The 26,018-nt window shown below is 49.8% G+C and overlaps 1 protein-coding gene across 3 annotated transcripts in view; it reads right to left on the bottom strand.

The window, feature by feature from the left end:
- The window catches only part of NSF (N-ethylmaleimide sensitive factor, vesicle fusing ATPase), a 90,539-nt gene that overhangs the window by 61,810 nt on the left and 2,711 nt on the right, over positions 1–26,018 (bottom strand). For 2 of the 3 annotated variants that reach the window (XM_065039888.1, XM_065039889.1), the window contains exons 2-3: positions 10,092–10,177; positions 3,681–3,780 (exon numbers count right to left, since the gene is read on the bottom strand). In XM_065039888.1, the coding sequence (XP_064895960.1) occupies positions 3,681–3,780; positions 10,092–10,177 (186 nt within the window). Of the gene's footprint in view, positions 1–3,680; positions 3,781–10,091; positions 10,178–10,269; positions 10,334–26,018 lie in introns of those variants that run through there. The other variant, XM_065039890.1, reaches the window with a different exon arrangement.

Raw genomic sequence — 26,018 nt, 5'->3', positions numbered from 1 at the left:
ATGATTTCTATTAACAATTCCTTTCTCTGACCTCAGATCACACAGGAAAGGCTGTTATAAATTCCATCAGCATTTTAAAAGCTTCAATCTACTTGTTGCTGGAAATTGTTGTAATGTGCTTTAAGTTATAATGTTACCGAAACCAGAACTTGTTCAGAGAACTAGTGAAAATGGAACTGCTCGAATCCTTTAGGTGCTTTCAGGTTCCTCTAAATAGATTGTGCAGCACGGAACCGCAAGAGAAGTGAGAAATGGTTCAATAATGATGTGATGCGAAAATCTGTGACCTTTACTATGGTAAAATTCTGGCTGGAATATTGGAAGAATGGTCCTTCTCCAATGGCTCCTGTGCTACAGACGGGCCGGCGGGGACTGACCGGCCCACCACTATTCATGGTCTCTCAAATATCTGAGCCTTAGAGAGGCATGAATCACACAAAATACATAAGTATCATTACACAAGGCTCTGGTTAAGATTGCGTTTGAAATGCTGTACTTTATGGTCATTTATGTTTGGCTTTTTATTTGGCAGGGACAAGTGAGAAAGAAGGAATACAATGACCATTACTCCCCCTCCAATATGTTTATTGTCCAAGACAGAAGTCAGGCTTAAGGAAATAATCCCCTTGGCACAACAGAGATCAACCTGTTGGAAACCAAAGCCCAGCGCAGGAACTCCTACGTGTACTTACTGGTATTCCCAAGACGCTGAAAACAAGTTACGTTTCCATATTTAATCTCAGGCTTTACCACTTTCACTGTTCACCTGCGAGGCCAGGAACAATCTTCCCCCTTCCCTGGATGCTCCGATTCTTTAGCAAACGATACCCAAACTGGCCTGTACCTGATGCACCGGGCACTGGTGACACTGGTGCAGGAATGGTGACAGGCACTGGTGACACCGGTGCAGGAATGGTGACACCGGTGCAGGAATGGTGACGGGCACTGGTGACACTGGCGCAGGAATGGTGACACCGGTGCAGGAATGGTGACGGGCACTGGTGACACCGGTGCAGGAATGGTGACATCGGTGCAGGAATGGTGACGGGCACTGGTGACACCGGCGCAGGAATGGTGATGGGCACTGGTGACACCGGCACAGGAATGGTGACGGGCACTGGTGACACCGGCGCAGGAATGGCGACACCAGTGCAGGAATGGTGACGGGCACTGGTGACACTGGTACAGGAATGGTGACACCAGTGCAGGAATGGTGACGGGCACTGGTGACACTGGTGCAGGAATGGTGACGGACACCGGTGACACCGGTGCAGGAATGGTGACACCAGCGCAGGAATGGTGACGGGCACTGGTGACACCGGTGCAGGAATGGTGACGGGCACTGGTGACACCGGTGCAGGAATGGCAACACCGGCGCAGGAATGGCAACAGGCACTGGTAGCACCGGTGCAGGAATGGTGACACCAGTGCAGGAATGGTGACAGGCACTGGTGTCACTGGCGCAGGAATGGTGACAGGCACTGGTGACACCGGCACAGGAATGGTGACACCGGTGCAGGAATGGCGACACCGGCGCAGGAATGGTGACGGGCACTGGTAGCACCGGTGCAGGAATGGTGACACCGGTGCGGGAATGGTGACAGGCACTGGTGTCACTGGCGCAGGAATGGTGACGGGCACTGGTGACACCGGTGCAGGAATGGTGACGGGCACTGGTGACACCGGTGCAGGAATGGCGACGGGCACTGGAGCTCCCGCAAACCCTGGGCTGGGTTTAAACCCGTCAGGTTAAGCCTATCACCAAATTTCACAGAGAGGTCAGTTGGGATCCTCCCTGTGGCTCAATTCCTGTGTTCACGGGGGTGTTTTCTGCTAAGCCTGTCACCGCTGCACGGCACATCACCTTCCGGGCCCTGCAATACTCAAAATTTGTCACGGCTTTTCGTCTTTAGGCCTAAGAGCTGGGATTGCTACAGAATGAAGGTGGTCAAGAACCTCATGTGCATAATAAACATACAACAGACTTTCTTGGGGTCTCAGATATTTAAGGCTTCGGGAAATACTGGAAATTGAATCCCAGTGCCAGGAATACTGAAATAAAACACTCACCTCCCAGCAGCTCTAACGCTTAACACCACAGTCGCTGTTTAGGGGTGAGCAACCCACCTCAGTCCATAGCAAAAGAGCTTTCCTGGGTCTATAATAACTAGTGGAACCTACAAAAAACAACCCTAGAGCACGAATGCATCTACGTGAACCTGGTGATACAAATATCTTCTGCTTTTCATTTTTGGGCCTCACTCAACATCCTCTTCACCCATCGATCTGGACAAATCTGCATTTGAGCAAGATGTGAAGAAAGAAAAAGGTGTTTTGGGGCCTATGCCCGGACATACAGAGACTCCATTTCCATGCAGGAAATTACAACAGCATTAAATCAGGGACCGTGGTTGTCGCAGTTTGACGTTCTGTGACCCACTGCCTAAGCCAGTTAAAGGCCACAAGGTTCATTTTGCTATCTACAAGTTAATTGTATCAATTTTTTATTCTAACCATCACTTCACAGGTGATAAGTTAATTAAGAAAGAGAAGACAAGTTCAATCTATTTAATGCATTACGTTGCACTTTCCATCTGGCAACACTAACAATGAAACTCCTGCGGGTTTTAAAACATCAGAATAGCAAAGAAAACCTGTTAAAGTCCAAGGAAATCGGGAACACTACAAATCACAAAGAACAGCAGACACCGCTTTGGCTTTTCTTTCTGAAATAGTTTGTTTCTGGTGTTTTTTTCAAAGGTTGATTTACACCTTTTCTAGTATTTTTATCCCACCGTGCACTACAAGTAGATTGAAGCAATAAAAGCAAGTTGGCTTCAGCTATAGTAAAATTCTCCTTGAATTTTTGCTGTCAGAAATCAGTCTGTAGGATACATTTATACAGACATCTCCCTCCGGTCAGAATTGGCACCTTCAAGCCTGATCTTGGAAGAGATTTTCCTTATTCTATAGCGAAACAGTAAGTTAAACCATATATTAGGGACCTGGGGGTCCTGGTGGACAACAGGATGACCATGAGCCAGCACTGGGCCCTTGTGGCCAGGAAGGCCAATGGCATCCTGGGGTGTATTAGAAGGGGGGTGGTCAGTAGATCGAGAGAGGTCCTCCTTCCCCTCTACTCCGCCATGGTGAGACCACATCTGGAATATTGTGCCCAGTTGTGGCCCCTCAGTTCCAGCAGGACAGGGAACTGCTGGAGAGAGTCCAGCGTAGGGCAACAAAGATGATGAAGGGAGTGGAGCATCTCCCTTATGAAGAAAGGCTGAGGGAGCTGGGGCTCTTTAGTTTGGAGAAGAGGAGACTAAGGGGGGACCTCATTAATGTTTATAAATATATAAAGGGTGAGTGCCATGAGGATGGAGCCAGGCTCTTCTCGGTGGCAAACAATGATAGGACAAGGGGTAATGGGATCAAGCTGGAACACAAGAGGTTCCACTTAAATTTGAGAAGCAACTTCTTCCTGGTGAGGGTGTCAGAGCCTGGCCCAGGCTGCCCAGGGAGGTTGTGGAGTCTCCTTCTCTGCAGACATTCCAACCCGCCTGGACATGTTCCTGTGTAACCTCATCTGGGTGTTCCTGCTCCATGGGGGGATTGCACTGGATGAGCTTTTGAGGTCCCTTCCAATCCCAAACATACTGTGATACTGTGATCAATGGTACCTGGGGCAAGCTGAAGGCGATGCTGCCAGGAACAACCGAGGGATGGGTTCTCAGCGTGAAAATGTACTTGTGGTTGGGAGAAGTCTTCACAACGACGTGTCTAGGAGAGAGAGCAAAGGGGATTTCAGTCTGATATTTAGCATCGCTGCCGGTGCTGCGATAATTCAAAGGAAGAAAATGTATCTGGTCCCATAAAAGCAAAAATAAAGGGTTAAGAGCTGCACCACGACGCTGGTGCACAGGAGTCTGCCCATCAGAGATACAGCGTGATCTGAAGACACTGAACTAATAATTACCTTGTACTGATAATTGTACTAATAACTCCCCTTACCTCAAGAATTACAATATGCAAACATGAATAACCAAACTATAAGCATAAAGGTCAAGGCTGCTGTACCTAAAAATCAACTCTGGTTTCATACCTCAAGCATCTTAACACCAAAGCATTAATATTTTACCCCAGTCTAAGCAGCAAACCCCAGCGGTGATGTCAACAGGAAACAGCTGCAAAGTCTGCACAAGGATTTAATGTGTAGTTTAGAAGTTTGATGGCAGCAGAATTTCTGTATATAAATAAAACCCCATCGGCGCTGAGGCTGATCCTCCTCTCCAACAGCGACCGGCAGCTCAGACGGCACCTGAAGGTCAGAACTGTTATAAAATCCCAACAGTATTGTACGTGCCTCCTGTCGCTCTCTACGCTGAACCGTCAGAAACAAAGAAACTCCAAAGCTGCTCAAAGCTCTCCCCTGACTATGCCGGGCAGCTCTGACCACGTGAAAGGCGGATTCACCTCTGGCGTAAGAAAGCAAAAGCAAAGGCAGGTGGATTTGTGTGCGCTGGTGGCAGAGGTGACAGCGGAATCAGCTTCCACCTCATGTTCTTCTTCTCAGCTGCGGGCACTTTGACAGCCCTGGGTACAGGAGCCACCAGCTCACGCGACCTGGGGTGTCCCCTCTGCCCCACGGCCAGAACCAAAGGGACAGATGAGCTGGGACACCAGACAAGGCCCACGGTCCTGGGCACCCACCCACTGGGCAGTGAATGTATTCATGGAATCATGGAATGTCCTGAGCTGGAGGGACCCACAGGATCACGGAGTCCAACTCCTGCCCCTGCACAGGACACCCCACAGGTCACCCCGTGTGTCTGAGGACGTTGTCCAGTCTCTTCTTGAACACTGTCAGGTTGGGCTGTGACACCTCCCCGGGGAGCCTGTTCAGTGTCCAGCACCTCTGGGTCAAGAACCTTTTCCTCATGTCCCACTGACCCTCCTGGCTCATCTTCTGCCATTCCCTGGGTCTGTCACTGTCACAGAGCAGAGCTCAGCCTGCCCCTCCTGCTCCTGCTGAACCTGCAGCCCATGAGCTCTGCCCTCAGTCTGCTCTGCTCCAGCTGAACAAACCCAGGGACTTCAGCCGTTCCTCATACGGCTTCTCCTCCAAACCTTCACCAAATTGGTGTCCCTCCTCTGGACACTCTCCTGTAGCCTTATATCCTTACCCATGATAAGAAAATGGCCTCAAGTTGCACCATTGGAGGTTTAGATTGGATATTAGGAAAAAATTCTTCCCGGAAAGGGCTGTGGGGCATTGGAACAGGCTGCCCAGGGCAGTGCTGGAGTCACCATCCCTGGAGGGGTTTAAAAGGTGTTTAGACGAGGTTCTCAGGACATGGGTTAGTGCTGGAGTTGAGTTATGGTTGGACTCGATAATCCTGAGGGTCTGTTCCAACCGAGATGATCCTATGGTGCTCATGGTGCCACCATTCAGAACGACTTGGACAGGGCGGGGATACAGACTGACACAAATCCCAGCAAGTTCAACAAAGGAAAACGCAAAGTCCTCCAACTGGGGAGGAATAACCCCGAGCAGCAGACAGGCTGGGAGCCAACTGGCTGGAACGTGGCTCTGCAGAAAAGGACCTGAGAACAAGGAGTCGAACGTGAGCCAGCAACGCGTCCCTGCAGCAGAGACGGCAACAGCATCAGCTGCGGGAGGAAAAGTGTCACCAGCATCCTTCCCCTGAACGCTCCTCCGGGGACTGTTCCACTTTAAACTGAGCAGCAGATAAACCAGAGCAGCTACCCAGAAAGCCGGGACTAAAATCAAGAGCTTTCACCACTGAGTGTATCAGCCTGAGTAATTCCAATTAATATCAATATACAACCAAGTGGAAAGCAAGGTATTATGTTGCAGAGCGTTAATCAAACATGCCTGGAGGCAAATTTAAGTCCCAGTTACGCTACTGGAATATGTCGTCAGGAAATACACGGGATAACAAATAACATCCTACTAGAAACAACTCGTCAGCCAGAAAAAGACCCAAGATCGAAGCTGCTCAAGACAGAGCTGGATCCTGGGCAGTGCACTAAGTCTGGCTCAAAAATATCACCTTTCTGAAATAAATCTCCAGCCAAGGAGGAAGATTAGGAAAGGTCAAATCCTGAGAGGTCCTTTGAGAAAAGTCTCCAAAAGGCAAAAGAACAACCGTGTTTCTTCTCCAAGACAGCAGGAGCAGGCGGTTTTCAACAAGCTATAAGCAACCTGAGTATTAAGAATGTTCAAAACAAGGCAATAGCGGGAAAAACTAAATGCATTTTCCTACATTGATGTTTCCCAGGAAGGAGCTGGGAGAGCTCATGCAGACACAGGGAGGAAATCTCAGCCTCATTAACAGCTTCTGCTTATTAATGAACAAAATGAGTCACCAGGGCCAGATACCTCCCAAGAGCTGGAAGGGAAGGAACTGCTGCTCTAACACATGTAAAGCCTTGGCTGGAACAACGAGCAGCACAGCAGAGCTGGTGGCAGATCGTGCGGAGAGCTCCTGACACGGCCCAGGAAACTGCTGGTAAATCCTCCAGCCAGGCTGAGCAAACCAACAGAAAAACATAATAGATAATTTAACCTGGGTGTCCTTTAGTTTTCATGTTTGTGAATCATAGAATCACAGAAGCATTTTGGTTGGAAAAGCCCCTCAGGATCATCAAGTGCAACCGTTACCCAGCCCTGGCACTGCCCCATGTCCTGAGAACCTCATGTCCGTCTGTCCAGCCCTCCAGGGATGGTGACTCCAGCACTGCCCTGGGCAGCCTGTTCCAATGCCCCACAGCCCTTTGGGGAAGAAATTGTTCCCACATCCAACCTCAACCTCCCCTGGCGCAACTTGAGGCCGTTTCCTCTGCTCCTAGCGCTTGTTCCTGGGGAGCAGAGCCCGACCCCCCTGGCTCCAAGCTCCTTTCAGGCAGTTCAGAGATCAGAAGGTCTCCCCTCAGCTCCTGTTCTCCAGCTGAACCCCCCAGGTCCCTCAGCCGCTCCATCACACTTGTGCTCCAGCCCCTCACCAGCTCCGTTCCCTTCTCTCCACTCGCTCCAGCACCTCAAGGGTTTTCTTGGCGTGAGGGGCCCAGAACTGCCCCAGGATTGGCGGTTTGGCCTCCCCAGGTCCCAGCACAGGGACGGTCGCTGCCCTGGGCCTGCTGGCCACACCAGTGCTGGTCCCAGCCAGGATCCTGTGGCCTCTTGGCCACCTGGGCACACGCTGGCTCATGTTCAGCCACCGTCACCAACACCCCCAGGTCTTTTTCCAGCCGCTCTTCCCCAGCTGCAGCGTCCATGGGGTTGTTGTGCCCCAAGTGCATGTTTGGAAATGCATATAAATTATTCAGCAAGGCTCCTCACGGCCTTTTCTGGTGTGAGACAAGATGGATTGTCTTTCCATGTGAAAGGCAGAATAAAAGAATAATTTGTCAGCTCTCAACATAAAAAAAATAATTGCCACTGAGATAACCTGGGCTGGTTTCCTCCCGGACTTGTCCCCTTCCCCACTTGGGTGTTTCCAGCACTTGTTTCTCGCTCCAAAATACACTGGGAGATGTCATGGGAACTTAAGTCAGTGTAACTCATCAAACCGAGACGGTACTATAATAATACATTGCATCACGCGGCACAAAACACTGACTCACGCTTGCCCGACTTGCAGGATGCAGAAAATGAAGCATGAAAAAGATGTACAGTGACACCCTGGGGCTGCGCCACCCCCCTGATCCGGGGTCGAACTCCCGGCTGCGCACCAAACGGAAGCGTGAAGGCAAAGCCCTCCGTGTCACCGCGACCAGAACACCCTGTGCCGCGGTGAGGACGGCACGAACCGAGCCCGCTGACCGCGGAGCACGAGACCCGTCCGCTCGGCATATCTGCAATGCAGCACAATCGCTGCAGCCTCAGCAGCTGGGTTTCTCTGCACCCTTCCACTTCTCCAAGCGATTTATGGCATCTGCTGGCAACCAAACACACGCTGCTTTCTTTCCGAGCCCCGATTTCTAGAAACAAGCAGCTCTCTCGGGGAGAATCAGCCCCAGTGACGGGAGGTTTCTTCCTCACGCTTCCATACAGGCGATGAAAGGGAAGCAGCTAGTGCTGCCGGTCTGGAAGCTGCGTGTCCCCAGGACATCCCTATCTGAGGAAATTAACAATTCTATAATGCATGAGGTACAATGTTCAGGTATTTTTGCAGTGAATCACTTTAAAAAAAAAATCTACATCGTAGGAGGAGACCAGGACACTGCTCTGTGCAAGCAGATACTTTCTGCTGCTTCTGACTCCCAAAGCTGTGCTGATTTAAGGTCGGTTTAGGTGTTTTCTCTTTGTTTTGGTGTTTTATTAAAGCTCAGTCTCTCACTAGGGAACAGGACAGCTCTCCAGGGCAGCACAAAATTAATCAGGTCTTAAATCACATCGTCCCCTCGCTCCCTGCCGCTTCCTTCTCCGTCCCCAGCAGAACCCACCCAGGCCAGATATTTCACAGTAAGGCCCCAACTGCATAATTTTATATCTTTTTTAACATTTTTTTCCCATTTTGCAAACCCAAACCTTCTGCTGCACATGATACTTTCTGCTAAATTCATTCCTTCTGTTCACAATCTATATGTCGAAATCTTTAAGAGCCGCCATACAGTTGCAGCAAAGCAAGGAAACTAATTATTTCAATCGGCTTCACAGAATCCCAGAGTGTGAGGGGTTGGGAGGGACCTGGAAAGCTCATCCAGTGCAATCCCCCATGGAGCAGGAACACCCAGATGAGGTTACACAGGAAGGTGTCCAGGCGGGTTGGAATGTCTGCACAGAAGGAGACTCCACAACCCCCTGGGCAGCCTGGGCCAGGCTCTGCCACCCTCACCAGGAACAAGTTGCTTCTCATCTTTCAGTGGAACCTCCTGTGTTCCAGTTTGCACCCATTGCCCCTTGTCCTGTCCCTGGTTGTCACCAGAAGAGCCTGGCTCCATCCTCCTGACACTCCCCCTTTCCATCTTGATCCCCAGGAATGAGTCCCCCCTCAGTCTCCTCTTGTCCAGCTCCAGAGCCCCAGCTCCCTCAGCCTTTCCTCACACGGGAGATGCTCCACTCCCTCCAGCATCTTGGTGGCTGCGCTGGACTCTCTCCAGCAGTTCCCTGTCCTGCTGGAACTGAGGGGCCACAGCTGGACACAAGATTCCAGGTGTGGTCTCCCCAGGGCAGAGCAGAGGGGCAGGAGAACCTCTCTGACCTACTGACCACCCCCTTCTAACCCACCCCAGGTACCATTGGCTTCCTGGCCACAAGGGCCCAGTGCTGGCTCATGGTCACCCTGCTGTCCCCAGGACCCCCAGGTCCCTTTCCCCTACACTGCTCTCTAACAGGTCATTCCCCAACTTACACTGGAACCTGGGGTTGTTCCTGCCCAGATTCAAGACTCTACACTTGCCCTTGTTCTATTTCATTAAATTTCCCTGCCCAGCTCTCCAGCCTGTCCAGGTCTCTGGATGGCAGCACAGCCTTCTTTTAATACAAAGCCTTTCCGTGTGGGCTGAGCTGAAAAACTAGTATGTTTTCCGCCTTTTTCACAGAAGTAAAACCCCAAGGCAGCTGCTATCGGTCACCACCGAACTGGAATTAAAGAATCAAAATTGTTGTGCCCACACTCTGGTTTTCCTCCCGTTTTGTTCTTGTGCACGAAAAGCCCTGGAACAAGAGTTTCTGCTGACTCCGTTCACTCCAAGATGCTGGGAAAGCGAGAAGATGTCCCCAGTAACACCATTAAATGATAAAAACCTACTTGAAATGGTCCAAATATTCTAAGTATGTAACAGGAACAGCAGCAAAACAAAAGGCCTGAAGTCTGTCATTAAAATAGTGATTAAAATAGTCATTATAATTATTTAAGCAGATCCAGTTCCCAAGGAGAAATGCTTCAGAGAAAAACCGACTGGTTTTTAGTCTCTCCAGCTCTGAGAAAGAGGCACATGTAAGGTTTTGGTCTCGAAAGACGGTATTCAGCCTCCCAAACCCCAAATTACATTTCACCTTCATGCAAATTTTAAACCAAAAAGGAATTGTTTTCAAAGCTGAATGAGCGAGAATTCACACTTACTGCCCAGAGGGAAAGTCCTTCTCGTTCACCACGGCGCAGTTGGTCAGCGACAGCTCGTCCGTGGGACATCTCGCCGCTTGCATAGGCTGCGGAACAGGAGAAGAAACCATCAAATACAAACCTATTTTTGCTTTGGAAATCCATAAAGCATAAATAGGTCTCGCGAGCGTTAACGCACTCGGGGAGCACAGTCGCTGCATGGACAAGCTCCTCTCCCTCTTCAGCATTTTTCCAGATGATTCTATTTGGTGCCGATGTTTGTACCCAAAGCTCTGTGCTGTAGTCCTGTATACCTCCAATTTTCCAGCATATCTAGGAAAAATAGCTAAAAATTACCTAGAAAATGCTGGCAAGGCAAGTGTTATGTTACTAATGAGGCTGAGGGGAGACCTTCTGATCTCTGAACTGCCTGAAAGGAGCTTGGAGCCAGGGGGGTCGGGCTCTGCTCCCCAGGAACAAGCGCCAGGAGCAGAGGAAACGGCCTCAAGTTGCGCCAGGGGAGGTTGAGGTTGGATGTGGGAACAATTTCTTCCCCAAAGGGCTGTGGGGCATTGGAACAGGCTGCCCAGGGCAGTGCTGGAGTCACCATCCCTGGAGGGCTGGACAGACGGACATGAGGTTCTCAGGACATGGGGTGGGGAACGGTTGGACTCCATCATCTGGAGGGTCTTTTCCAACCAGAATCATTCTATGATCTATGCACCCCAGTGCTTGTGCTCCACCCCCTCACCCTGCCACACACCAGATGGTAGCGAAGGGTTCGCTGGGAGACGCATCTTCCTGAGTAACAAAATACTGGGATATTTTGCAGGCTGGTGAGGCAAAGCAGCCCAGAGACAACGCAGTTCCACTACCACCCTGGGCAGCTTTTCACACCACCCCACACAGCATCCTCACAAACAAACTCAGGATGAGCGCACGGTGAGACGGGTCATGAACTGGCTGGATGGCAAAGCCCAGAGGGTTGTGATCAACTGTGCAGAGTCTGGTTGGGGTCCTGTAGTCAGGGGGATCCCCAGGGTCAAGACTGAGTCCAGTTCTGTTCAACCTGTTCATCAATGACCTGGATGAAGAGACTGAGTGTACCCCCAGCAAGTTTGCTGATCCCAAACTGGGAGGACTGGGTGACACCCCAGAGGCTGCACTGCCATCCAGAGACCTGGCCAGGCTGGACTGGGCAAGAACCTGATGAAGTTCAACCAGGGCCAGTGCAGGGTCCCGCACCTGGGGAGGAACAACCCCCAGCACCAGCACAGGTTGGGGGACCTGCTGGGAAGCAGCTCTGCAGAGGGACCTGGGAGTTCTGGTCAACAACAGAGTGACCGTGAGTCACCAATGTGCCCGTGTGGCCAAGAGGCCAATGGGACCTGGGGTGTGTGAGGAAGAGTGTGGGCAGCAGGTCAGGGAGGGGAATCCTCCCCCTCTGCTCTGCCCTGGGGAGGCCACATCTGCACAACTGGGGCCAGTGCTGGGCTCCCCAGTTTGAGAAGGACAAGGAACCACTGCAGAGAGTCCAGGGAGGGACACAAAGATGCTGAGGGCTCTGGAGCATCTTTGTGATGAGGAGACACCGAGAGAGCTGGGGCTGTTGAGCTGGAGAAGAGAAGCTGAGAGGGATCTGCTCAATGGATCAATATCTCAGGGTGGGTGTCAGAGGATGGACCAGACTCTGTTCAGTGGTGCCCAACGCCAGGGTGAGGGGCAACGGGCACAGACTGAAACACAGGAGGCTCCATCTGAACACGAGGAGAAACTTCTTCCCTTTGCAGTGCCAGAGCCTGGCCCAGGCTGCCCAGAGCGGGTGTGGAGTCTCCTGCTCTGAGACATTCAAACCCCCTGGGCCCACCTGTGTGATCTGCCTGTGACCCTGTGTGACAGATGGGGCTGGGGATCTACAGGGATCCTGCAGCCCAACCAGCCTGGGATCCTGGGGTTCTGTGTCCTGCTGGGCTGGCTTAGAGAGACTATGTGGAGAAATGAGTGTGGAATGAAGATGTCACTTCTCTTCTTCCTGATATTACTCAGAAAACTGAGATTGGAGCAGGTCCATTCTGGGTATAAACACGTCAAACCCCACAGCCCGGGGCAGCGCTGGCAGGCGCAGGAAGGTTTAATCTCAGCTGCTCTCCAGCTCCACCGAATCTCTCTATAAAACTTCTCAAAAGAAACATCATGATGCAAAGAATATTTCCTACAGTACAGGAAACATCACAGATGAGTAACAGAAGAAAATTAAGTTAAATAGTCATTTCCAGCCTATCACTATTAAAAAAATCAATGCAACAAATTTTGTGGGAGTGTTCTCCACCTTACTTTTTTTTTTTTGTCCCTAAAGTCAAAGCATCAATCCTATTTCAACACCATCTGTTCTATTATCTTTCCCCTCCACTATTGTCATGAATCAGCAGCTAAAAATCCCCAAACCCCGCTGGGCCCAGGTTACCCCGTCCCGTCATGACACAGCATGTGGGGTGTGGGCAGGAACCCCAGTCCCGTCCCACACCCCGACCCCCCGATTCTGCAGAATTATTCCACAAAAAAAGGTGAAAATTGGTTTCCAAATTCCCCCAGAAGTAGCAAAAAGGCTGGAAAAGTCAGGATTTCTCTGTCACCAGCTATAGGCTGCAGAATGTAATTTGGAGGAAAGCTCGACTTGACCTTCCAGGCTGTTATTTTTAGCATCAAAGCACAACTATTTTCTTTGTCAGATACACATTTGCCGGCACTGCAACAGAAACTGTTTGTCAGGGTCAACCAGTGGCCCAGAGCAATTCAGGAAGGATTTTCTCCTGAAACAGCCTTGAATCCCAGCAGCGGGAGCAGGAACCGCTCCCATCCCACCGCACACTGCGGTGATTTCCCACGAGTCACAAAACTGCCCGAACCCCCAGACATTTGAGATGAGAATCCGAGAAAATACATCAACTCTTCATGTTGAAATGTAAGTCTCCTGGAGTCCCTGCTATTTAGAGAAGGACTAATTCATTATTTTTACTCAATAATGCTCAGTTTCCCATGATGTGGTCAGTAGGTCAGAGAGGTTCTCCTGCCCCTCTGCTCTGCCCTGGGGAGACCACACCTGGAATCTTGTGTCCAGCTGTGGCCCCTCAGTTCCAGCAGGACAGGGAACTGCTGGAGAGAGTCCAGCGCAGCCACCAAGATGCTGGAGGGAGTGGAGCATCTCCCGTGTGAGGAAAGGCTGAGGGAGCTGGGGCTCTGGAGCTGGACAAGAGGAGACTGAGGGGGGACTCATTCATGGGGATCAATATGGAAAGGGGGAGTGTCAGGAGGATGGAGCCAGGCTCTTCTGGTGACAACCAGTGACAGGACAAGGGGCAATGGGTGCAAACTGCAACACAGGAGGTTCCACTGAAAGATGAGAAGCAACTTGTTCCTGGTGAGGGTGGCAGAGCCTGGCCCAGGCTGCCCAGGGAGGTTGTGGAGTCTCCTTCTGTGCAGACATTCCAACCCGCCTGGACACCTTCCTGTGTAACCTCATCTGGGTGTTCCTGCTCCATGGGGGGATTGCACTGGATGAGCTTTCCAGGGCCCTTCAACCCCTGACACTCTGGGATTCTGCGATACATGTGATATTTTCAGCCTTGATACAGATTTATCCACCTGAATCTGAAGCGGAGACTCCATTAGATATTCTTGTAATAAAAATAAATATGAATTCTGAGATACACAACCTCTTGGGCGCTTCACACACATTAAAATAAAAGGTGTTGACCATTATATCATTTCTCCTTCACTTGCAAGGGGACAGTTTTTTGAAGGGCATGCCCTGATAAACGCATTACGCAGGATATTCCTGGCGAGAACCAAACGCAGAGCTCCCGGATTAAACCTTTTTACAGCACTAGTCCTCAGCTGCATTTTTAATCCATAACAAATTGCTTCCTCCTGATTCCCGGCGAGCGCCTCGTGCGTTCGCCCTCGTTGTTCTCATCTGCGAATGTGCAAACTTTGCTCTAAGGAAACGCATAAATATAACAGAACACGTCTCAAATCCAGCACCACGTGCTGCTTGTGCACTCCACGCTACGACAGATACACAGCAAAACCTCCTCGGGTACCAGACACGTTAAATAACGTGGCTGCTTCTGCTTGGCCAAATCCCATTTCTCCGTGGGCGACTCCCAACATTTCAGATGGTGTCTATAATCTGTGCTGTGCTCTGCGGGTGATGCTCCCCTCAAGCTCCATTTTGCAGAGCTTCACTACATTATCAATATCCAGAAGTGTTTTTAACAGAGTTCATACAAGAACCACAGAATGGCTGGGGTTGGAAGGGACCTCTGGAGATCAACCCCAATTATTCGGTGATTGTTACACGAGTTTTATTGTGTTAAAACCACAAAAAGGACACGGCTCAATGGACATGGGTTTTCATGAGTGCCCACGGGACAACTTAAGGAAATCTGATCATTTAAGAGATGGTGATTAAACCGGAAAACACCCAGACCAGCAGGAGGAACACCCTGTTCCAGTGAATGCAGGGCTGTCCTCTCCCTCTCCTCACCCCAGTGCTCACATGGGTTCGCTGCCAGCACGAAACATGAGAAAAGCACCAGGGGTGGGTTAACGGTTGGACTCGATGATCTTGACGGTCTCTTCCATCCAAAACGATTCTATGACTCTATACATCCCAGTGCTGCGGCTCACAGGACCCTCCTCTTGTCTGTCCCAGCAGGACACCAGCGCTGGCTGTTCCTGAATTAGTTCTCCTGGCATAAATGCAGCAGTTCAAAGCTGCACTGTGCACCACCGGCGCCTGGATGGATGTCACACGGCAGCGCCACCTCTGCCAAGGACACTTCAAGCTCTTGCATTTTGAGTTCAGCCTCCCAGGACTCCTGGAACCTGCAGCCTCTTTTCTCTCCAACGCTCCCCTTGCACATCACACGTCGGGACCAGAGGAAATAGCCTCAAGTTGCGCCAGGGGAGGTTGAGGTTGGATTTAGGAACAATTTCTTCCCCAAAGGGCTGTGGGGCATTGGAACAGGCTGCCCAGGGCAGTGCTGGAGTCACCATCCCTGGAGGGCTGGACAGACGGACATGAGGTTCTCAGGACGTGGGGCAGTGCTAGGGGCGGGTTATGGTCGGACTCGATTATCTTGAGGGGCTTTTCCAACCAAAATGTTTCAGTGATTCTATCTTTAAGAATATTTCTCAGAAATCTTCAAGTATATTTACACAAGCTAATTTTAAGCTAACTAGCGGGTTACTGTTAGCAACTAGGCAAAGGCAACACAAAGCTCAGCTCCAGCAAACACCACCTGCCACAGTCACCCGCTGTCCACACCGCTCTGGAGGTGACCCACACACATCGCCACAGGTTGTGGTTATGACCATGTCCACAGGACAGTCAATATTAGGCTGAAAGTAGCAAAAAAAGTCTTTCCTGCCTCCAGTTCATGTTCTGGTTTATGCAAGAATGAGACTCCAAGGTCAGCAAAGTTCTGGGCACGTGACCCCACATCTAAGACAGGATCTTGTTCCTACAGCACCCTCAGGCAGGGGCGCCCACCAGCCACCACCCATCCCAGAATCCCAGAGTGTCAGGGATTGGAAGGGCCCTGGAAAGCTCATCCAGTGCAATCCCCCCATGGAGCAGGAACACCCAGATGAGGTTACACAGGAAGGTGTCCAGGCGGGTTGGAATGTCTGCACAGAAGGAGACTCCACAACCTCCCTGGGCAGCCTGGGCCAGGCTCTGCCACCCTCACCAGGAACAAGTTGCTTCTCAAATTTAAGTGGAACCTCCTGTGTTCCAGTTTGCACCCATTGCCCCTTGTCCTGTCACTGGTTGTCACCAGAAGAGCCTGGCTCCATCCTCCTGACACTCCCCCTTTCCATATTGATCCCCAGGAATGAGTCCCCCCTCAGTCTCCTCTTGTCCAGCTCCAGAGCCCCAGCTCCCTCAGCCTTTCCTCACACGGGAGATGCTCCACTCCCTTCAGCATCTTGGTGGCTGCGCTGGACTCTCTGCAGCAGTTCCCTGTCCTGCTGGAACTGAGGGGCCACAGCTGGACACAAGATTCCAGGTGTGGTCTCCCCAGGGCAGAGCAGAGGGGCAGGAGAACCTCTCTGACCTACTGACCACCCCCTTCTAACCCACCCCAGGTACCATTGGCTTCCTGGCCACAAGGGCCCAGTGCTGGCTCATGGTCACCCTGCTGTCCCCAGGACCCCCAGCTCCCTTTCCCCTACACTGCTGTCCAACAGCTCATTCCCCAACTTACACTGGAACCTGGGGTTGTTCCTGCCCAGATTCAAGACTTTACACTTGCCCTTGTTGTATTTCATTAAATTTCCCTGACCAACTCTCCAGCCTGTCCAGGTCTCTGATGGCAGCACAGCTTCCAGTGTCACCCACTCCTCCCAGCTCAGTGTCATCAGCAAACTTGCTGACAGTCACTCTATTCCCTCATCCAAATCATTGATGAATATATTGAATAATACCGGCCCCAGCACTGCCCCCTGAGGCACTGCACTGGATACAGGCCTCAACTGGACTCTGCCCCATTGACCACGACTCTCTGGCTTCTCCCCTTCAGCCAGTTCACAGTCACCTCACTACCCGCTCATCCAGACCGCACTCCCTCAGTTTAGCAGCCAGGATGCTGTGGGAGACTGTGTCATGCTACTAAATCCATGTTTGCAGAGATCAACTCCAATATTCCTTCTGTTTGTCAAGAGAAAAGTGAGAGCACACCCTGCCAAACCCTGTGCTGCAAGAACAACGTGAAGACCCCAGCTTTGGATTTAGTACAAAGCAATAGCGTTGCCCCCACTCCTCTGCCACCGAGCTGATGTTAACCACGAAAACCCAGCACCGGGAGGCCCAGCGACACTGACATATTTTACAAAACAAAAGCTGTCCCAAAGAACAAGCAGCTTCACAATAGAAACAATCACCATAACATCTGATCTTTCAGGGGTTTATTTTCTAAGTTGCGTGTTCCTGCACTAAAATATGACACTGTCCTTGCAGTTGAGGAGAGCTCAGCCAGCACACAACGCTGTTGTTTGGATATTTCATACCCACATACAAACGCCACCTTCGCTCCTTTTGAATTTCAAGACAAGCATCTGAAGCCAAAGCAAGACGCTGCTGGGGAAGAGAAGGAATAATCACATCTCTTGAACAGTACACATAGTACACTATGCAAGATAGTTGCGTGGGCAAGCACAGAGCACAAAAGTACGTTTAATATCGGTGAATTGTTAGAGCTGATGATAGAGAAAGCTGAAGAAAAACATGTTTCCATTAGGCAGACCCCACAGGAGGAACGTCGGGTACAGAACAGAAGCGCAGTGCTACCTGTCAGCTAAACCACTACATGCTACAGCAGGGATGTTCTGCATCCAAAACCGCTCATTTAATTTCCTAATCCTACCCAGGAGATTATGGAACAGCTTCTACAGCTGATGCTGGTTTTGTTCTGTGCTATTTCTACAGGGTTTCTACAGACAAACTGTTAGTGTTTTATGTTTAAAATTTGTGTAAAACATATAGATATACACGTACAGGCATAAGGACACGTTAATCACTTCTGTCGTGCAGATGCTGGCAGACAAGTGTTAGGAAAACACGACAGCTCTGGGTACCAGAAACCCCCGTTTGCTCTGCAGAGCCCGGTCCAGCTGCACAGGAACGGGATCCCAGGCCAAAAACATCCAAACTCGGCTGGAAGAGCCGCCAAGCACCACGGGGCCACCAAACCTAAAGCTTCGTCACCCAACGAGGGCAAAGAACCCATGCAGGGGTTATTGTGGGAAAGAAAGTTCAGTCCGTATTTACTAAGCTCTCTTTGAAGAGTTTTCTGAAGTCAGCACATCTAGCATCTGTGAGATCAGAAGATCACAAATACGCCTATTTTTCTATTATTCTCTAGACATTTTAGCTCTTTTTATTCTTACATGATAATAGCATAGAAGCTCTGGCTGAGATCACTGTGTTAGTCTCTGTATAAGCACTTAGGCTTTGTCTAGATGCAAATGTCAAGGTGTGATGCACCTATAACATGTCACTGAACACTCCCCATATATTTGAGAAAACTAAACCAACATTTGCACTGATAACTGTTTAAATATAGCTAACAGACATTTACTTCCAGATCTAGCTAGAGCAACATACATGTCAGTGAGGTGATCAAGCTCCAGAACTCACAAGACAGAACAAAACCTAAAGAACTCCATTATTTGTGTCCCTTCGAAGCTGTCACAGTTAACCTCACAGCGCCATCAACAGTGACTTAAAATACAAAGAGATGAGGCATATCACACATTCTCTGAGCTCAGCTCCGGGACATTAACCTGTGACGCGGAAGAGAGAGAGGCAAAAGCAAGCACGTGGGGACTGCTCACGTCTTATGCTGCCATATTCCTCCTGTAATGATCATCTAAAAATGGTCTTGGCTTAAACCAAATAAAACATATTGAATGGCTCAGCTGATGGGTGGAAAACACCAGCACCAAATCTTTGTTGTACGTGTGAACTCTGGGTGCGGATGAAATGATACCTAGCTAGGGAATACCTTGATGAGACGTCTGCTACTCCCTGAAAAGTCTGCATCGTTTCCTTTCTCCACCTACCATAGTCCTTTGTTCTTCTCCAAAACTGTTCCAGAGCTGCCTCTGAATTTTGCACAGCGGAGCTGTTGGACAACATAAACAGTAATGACAACAAAATCTATAATTTAAGATGTCCTCCCCTGCAAGGGACTATAGTCTGCACAAGAGTCAGGAACTTTGTAGTCTTGGTCTCAAAGACGTGAGCCGGGCTGGTGGCAGCACGGTTGACACAACAGCGTTCGATGGCAAACACTCGTTCACCACTAAAAGTCTGCAAATAACATTAGTTCAACTACCAAAAGGAAGAATTATGATATCGAAGGAGCTCTGCAGGTGAGCAGGGAGCTGATGATGATGCAGAGACCCGACATTACCCAGGGCAATGCTCCTGACATGCACAGAGCGCGGCCGATACCTGAAGAGCCACAGGGCCAAGTGACAGCAGAACCAGAGGTGACCATTACACCTGGGAACGGGGGCTGTGCACAGCTGGCAAACCCAGCACCAGCGGCTGGGTCAGCAACAGCGTGGAGGGACACGAATGGAGCTCTGAGCACAGGGAAAGCCCGGGGAGGATTATAATGACTTTCTAAATACACACTATGGAGCTGAAAAACAACCCTGCGCTAAAGGACAGAGAAATTGGTGTAAAATGATCACTGACTGGCAGTTAAGAAAGGATTCCGAACCAGCAGAGGGAGCCGGCACTGTAACAGTATATAGTGGGAAACAGTAAAGACAAGAGCAAAACTCATTTAAAGAAAGGATTCGGTTAAAGGAATTACAACATGATACAACAGGGATGAGTCTCAGCAACAGACACTCTAGAAGTTGGGTTTCTACAACTAAAAAAAAAAAATCATCCTAAAGCAGTAACTAGTTTGCAAAAGGTCTTTCTGAACATCTGAAGAAAGATCCTCCAAGTTCCGCAGCACGGCTTGTACAAGAGGAGATCCAACACGCACAAACCACCGCGGCTCCGTCCGACCTCCAGTGTGCTTGGCTGGAAGCTTTTATACTTGTGGGGAGGGAGCTGCAGCCTCTCTACAGAACGACCTCACAAATGGCAATTTTCTTATCCCATTAAAAGAGGAATGCATTAGGAAAGCTAAAATCTTAATTAATACTCGCATTTTTGCAAAGCCAGGGAACTCTGAGCAAGCCAAGAGCAAGACAGACTCAATACAGAGTCCAGACAAGTAACACAGATGAGATGCACGTCTCCTTCCCCAGGTACAAATTACAAAATCATTTTGGTTGGTAAAGCCCCTCAGGATCATCGAGTCCAACCATAACCCAGCCCTGGCACTGCCCCATGTCCTGAGAACCTCATGTCCATCTGTCCAGCCCTCCAGGGATGGTGACTCCAGCACTGCCCTGGGCAGCCTGTTCCAATGCCCCACAGCCCTTTGGGGAAGAAATTGTTCCCACATCCAACCTCAACCTCCCCTGGCGCAACTTGAGGCCGTTTCCTCTGCTCCTGGCGCTTGTTCCTGGGGAGCAGAGCCCAACCCCCCTGGCTCCAAGCTCCTTTCAGGCAGTTCAGAGATCAGAAGGTCTCCCCTCAGCTCCTGTTCTCCAGCTGAACCCCCAGGTCCCTCAGCCGCTCCATCACACTTGTGCTCCAGCCCCTCACCAGCTCCGTTCCCTTCTCTCCACTCGCTCCAGCACCTCAAGGGTTTTCTTGGCGTGAGGGGCCCAGAACTGCCCCAGGATTGGCGGTTTGTCCTCCCCAGGTCCCAGCACAGGGACGGTCACTGCCCTGGGCCTGCTGGCCACACTATTTGGGACACAAGCTGTAGGGAATCACATCTCCCCGCTCACCGAGGCACCAGGTGAACACGGTGTCACACACACACCCACTACCGGCCGGCACAGACGCCAAAACAGTTCAAAATTTGCACGAGAGAAGAGCTCCTGTCACCTCCAGTATCACCCGGGGTTGGAAATGAAACAGGGACTGTTCTTCCCGTGTTGTTTTGTGCCTGCAGCACCAGTAACTTCATTTTCTCCTCCGATAACAGACTTATCGACACATCAAAGATGGTCAAGCCCAATACTGGGTCAGCAGTACAGACACCAACCAGCCCTCACTGGCAATTCTTATACACAATATACACTGAACACATTTCCCAGTTTCTTTATAAGAGCAGACACGCTCCCCTCACGGACCTGGGCGCTAATCTGGAAATTAGCTCTGTCTCGGCCCATAACAGCCACTTTGTCAGCACAGAAGTGCCCATCTTAGCAAGCAGGATATTGTTTTTTTGGGGTGGTGGCTGCTGCTCACCCTTCATTTGCAAACTCTACAGCTAAATTAATCCAGGGCTGCAATGGGAGCTTTGCAATTCAAATCCTCACCTACCCAGTGCAGTTAAGACATACACTTCAGCGTGAACATCAACTCCACCTTCCAATTAAGCAAGAACGAGCCAGAATACGTGCATTTGTAATTAACACATCCACTTTGGGAGCGGATGTTGTCTCACATTTCTTCCACGAGCCAAGATGATCAACAGTTTAATTACAGGGAATTGCTGCTTGTCATGTTTCATCTAAACCTGTTATAAGAACGCTTAAAGGGCTGAAACGTGGCGCGACTGAGACGTTCGCCGGGACACAAGGGACAGGGTTCTGACACAGCGGCTGGGAGGACACACAGATATCTTCCCATTCATTTAGAAAAGTTACCCAATAACAGCAACACAATTAAAAATATCCCTTTAAACATGGAATTCGCCTTGTGCTGAGCTGAGCCTGGCACTAAACCGCTTCAGGACACCGACTCATGTACCAAACGCTACCCAATTACAAGCGGTTTATGTTTAAGATGTAACACCTTGCAAATACTTCTGTATTTTCAACAGAAAAATCATGTCGCTTGACACAACTCCAGGCCATGAACGACTCCGGATTTTCTGACAGGAGGTCGCTGCTTTATTGCATCCCAGGAGACGACAGAAACGCGTTAAATCTTTCTGTGGCGCAGACACTTGACCTTCCTGAACGGAGCAGCTGACATAAATACACAAAACGGAGCGTCCCAGCGCAGGGCCAGGGCAGAACGACACATCCAGCCTTGATTTAACATGCTCAAGTATCAGCAGTTGGCTCAAACACGCGGACACTGCGCTGAAACCTTCTCTATTCGCTCCAGCGGCTGCGCTCTTTGATTGAATCTGTTCACAGATCTGCAACACAACCCTCCAGCTCCTGGAGATCAAGAGGAACTTGTGAGGATGGGCAATACAGAAATATAGCCACAACACTCCTGTCTACACCAAAGAACTTCGCTGATTGGAGGCAGCATCCTGACATCGCTCTGAACATCATCCTTCCCATAACATACTGTGCTTACTATATCACAGTATCACAGTATGTTTGGGATTGGAAGGGACCTCAAAAGATCATCTAGTCCAATCCCCCCATGGAGCAGGAACGCCCAGGTGAGGTCGCACAGGAACATGTCCAGGCGGGTTGGAATGTCTGCAGAGAAGGAGACTCCACAACCTCCCTGGGCAGCCTGTTCCAGTGTCTGTCACCCTCACTGAGAAGAAGTTTTTTCTCAAATTTAAATGGAACCTCTTGTGTTCCAGCTTGATCCCATTACCCCTTGTCCTATCATTGTTTGCCACCGAGAAGAGCCTGGCTCCATCCTCATGGCACTCACCCTTTATATATTTATAAACATTAATGAGGTCCCCCCTTAGTCTCCTCTTCTCCAAACTAAAGAGCCCCAGCTCCCTCAGCCTTTCTTCATAAGGGAGATGCTCCACTCCCTTAATCATCTTCGTTGCCCTACGCTGGACCCTCTCCAGCAGTTCCCTGTCCTGCTGGAACTGAGGGGCCCAGAACTGGACACAATATTCCAGATGTGGTCTCACCAGGGTGGAGTAGAGGGGAAGGAGAACCTCTCTCGATCTACTAGCCACCCCCTTCTAATACACCCCAGGTACCATTGGCTTCCTGGCCACAAGGGCCCAGTGCTGGCTCATGGTCATCCTGTTGTCCCCAGGACCCCCGGGTCCCTTTCCCCTACACTGCTCTCTAATAGGTAATTTCCCAACCTATACTGGAACCTGGGGTTGTTCCTGCCCAGATGCAGGACTCTACACTTTCCCTTGTTAAATTTCATCAGGTTATTCCCCGCCCAACTCTCCAGCCTGTCCAGGTCCCGCTGGATGGCAGCACAGCCTTCTGGCGTGTCAGCCACTCCTCCCAGCTTAGTGTCATCAGCAAACTTGCTGATAGTGCACTCTATTCCCTCGTCTAAATCGTTAATGAATATATTGAATAATACTGGCCCCAGCACTGACCCCTGAGGCACTGCACTAGATACTGGCCTCCAACTAGACTCCGCACCATTGACTACCACTCTCTGGCTTCTCTCCTTAAGCCAATGCTGCTCACAGCCACCGCTCCAGGGCTTCCCAAAGCTTGTCCCCTCTCACACTTGTACCCACCAGCTCCCCCCTGGATCAAATCAACAACAAATCACATCCTAAGGATCCATATTTTTAGTTCTTGGGTTTTGTTTTTACATTTTCATGTTAAGATAGAAACCAAGGATAATTTTATTCCACTGAAAAGCATGTCCGGCCCCGTGAGCTATTTAGAGAAATAGAAGTCTGACTGTTTTCTAAGGGTTAGTGGACTCGAGCAGAGATGGTTTTATGACAGAATATCCTTCAAATTCCTAACAAGGACATGTCCTAAAGCCCAGGGTCTGCTCCCGAGCAACCTCAGTGCTCCAAGGTACTGGACACAGAGCAGGGGATGGGAAGAGAGAGGATTTCGCTGTGCTATTAGCAAACAAAAAAACAACGTATTTAAGAAATTCACATTTCAAGTGACCCTCCAAAGGATTCTTTGATGTTTTACAGATGGGAGGTAGCGCTGACATCTCCCTCTTGCGTTGTGTGTTTTGGGTACACGCTCCTTCTGCAACACTAAGCCAAGAAATCCATTGCAGTTAATGGAAGCTGACAAGGTCAGATATCCCGTGGCCACAAACACTCGCACAGTCGTCAGGATTTTATTCTAAATAATTCAGCGTGGGTTTTTATACCATGGAAATCCTGTAAGAAGGACACAAGTCCACTCGCAATGATCTCACAATTGCAGAAATTATCTCAGAAACCGAGATTCAGATTGCATTTTCTCCCCTTTCCCTAGAACGTCGCTAAAAACCTATTTCTTCATGTAACATATTAGGAAAGACTAAAAAAAGACAAGTGATGATAGAAGGACCAGTCCCACACTGCAAGAAATAACCGAGTTGATTCACAAACGTTCCTTTAGCTTCCCGATGATGCCTGCGCCCATGAAGGCTGATGCCATATGGTACCAGAAACCAGGCTTTATCAGTTTAACCCAAAAACATACAACCCCATCCTCATCATTATAAAGTATGTAACATAAACCACCTTGGGATTGACCGTAAGGAGCAAAAGGCAGCAGGCGTTAGTCCAGCAATGTCTTCAGCAGCATGAAACCCCGAGGGGCGCAGCCTGTGCCCCCAGTGACACCTCATTGCAGCAGATTGGGCAATTTGGGCCATTTCTGCTCAGGTCACAGCTCTTCTGAGGAGGGATGGAGCTGTTCTGTGAGGTAAAGCAACATACGCTGGGACCTGAGTGAAACCAGAACAATTTCCAACCCCACGCAGAGGTGAATCTCTTTCGAGAAGCAAACAGGTGAGCGTCTCCTGTCACCGGGTTAACGGCAATACCACTCCAAAGGAGTTCCAGATAGCGAATAAAGAAAAATTCAAGTTGTTATACCACATAAACAGCAATTATGCTAATCATCATGAACTGTTAGACAAGTTAGGACGGGAGGAAACGGCCTCAAGTTGCGCCAGGGGAGGTTGAGGTTGGATGTGGGAACAATTTCTTCCCCAAAGGGCTGTGGGGCATTGGAACAGGCTGCCCAGGGCAGTGCTGGAGTCACCATCCCTGGAGGGTTGGACAGACGGACATGAGGTTCTCAGGACATGGGGCAGTGCCAGGGGTGGGGAATGGTTGGACTCGATCTTGAGGGTTTTCCAACCAAAACGATTCTGTGATTCTAAGCTGCACCTATTGCAAAACTTTAATATTCCTTAAACAAAAAGCCACCAGTCTGACAGGGATCATCACCAACATCCGCACTACCAAACCAACATCCAGTGCACACAATCTCCTCTCTGCAGACAGACAGACCGACCGACGTCCTGCCAGCTGGCGGCAGTGAGGCTGCAGGCACAGCTCTGAGTCATGTCCTGCGCCGCTTCTGTACGGAGCTCTTCGGTCTGGTCCAGCACCAGCAGAAACGCGGCTCGTTCAGGATTAACAGCTCGACACCGGCTGGAACAAGGCAGAGAAACCACCCGGCCTTTCTACATCCCTTTGAGAACTAATTCCTAATGATGGTCAAATCAATTAGCTACAGACAGCACCAATTAACCTCCAGAGGTCCAGTCTCGGTATAGGGGACAAGTCCGTTCCCTCTCTGCAGGAGGCACTGATGTCTCAGCAAGACTCAGGGCTCTGTCTGTGTGCTCAGGGATCACCAAGCAGAGAGATACAGAATAAATTATACCAGAAACAGCCATTATTTCTAATCATCATAAACTGTTTTTCCTGTAAACTTCAATCACCATTAATCACCGTCTCTTCCTTCCCCTTCCAGTGCAATTAAGGGAGTAGAGTAACATACCTGAAATGGCACGAGGCAATTAATAAGATTCGGCTTAGCATTTGCCTAAATTATTTAGAGCGTTACTAGAAGTTTAGAGATTTTGTCTTCTACATCAGGGAAGTCATTTATTTCTCTCTGTAAAAGTGCACACACACAAATCAAATCACACGAGTCTAATAAAAGAGGCCAGGCTCTAAATTGCATTGCAGGACATTTTTTCAGGCCAGAAGGAATCACCGAAGCTCCCTCTCCGAATTCTACAGGTTTAAGCACCTTTTAAAGATGCTGACAACAGAACAACATCAGTGTTGCAGTATCAGCCCTACCTGTTGCACCCAGAGATATCACACACCCCCACCCTCCCTCCTACTGCTCCTTATCTACACAGACAAGGGACACGATGGCTCCGATGTCACATCCGAACCGCCTGCTGTCACCTGCCCACCCCGACCCCGCAGCCCAACCGCAGGAGCCCACGTGCAAGCTGGAGGGCGCAGGCAGATCGTTCGTTAATTTAATTGACATTAACAGCATTCAACACACTGCAGGATAGGATAGAGCGCAGAAAATGACACAAAGCGCCTTGCTTGAGAACTCTCTTCACAGCATTAAATAATCTGATAATTCCGCAACAATTATATTTGTAGGTAAATCATGAAAACG

This window comes from Columba livia, chromosome 23 (assembly GCF_036013475.1).
Source record: "Columba livia isolate bColLiv1 breed racing homer chromosome 23, bColLiv1.pat.W.v2, whole genome shotgun sequence".
Taxonomy (NCBI): domain Eukaryota; kingdom Metazoa; phylum Chordata; class Aves; order Columbiformes; family Columbidae; genus Columba; species Columba livia.
Note: the sequence above shows the minus strand (reverse complement) of the source record. Positions and strands in the feature narration are given on the sequence as shown.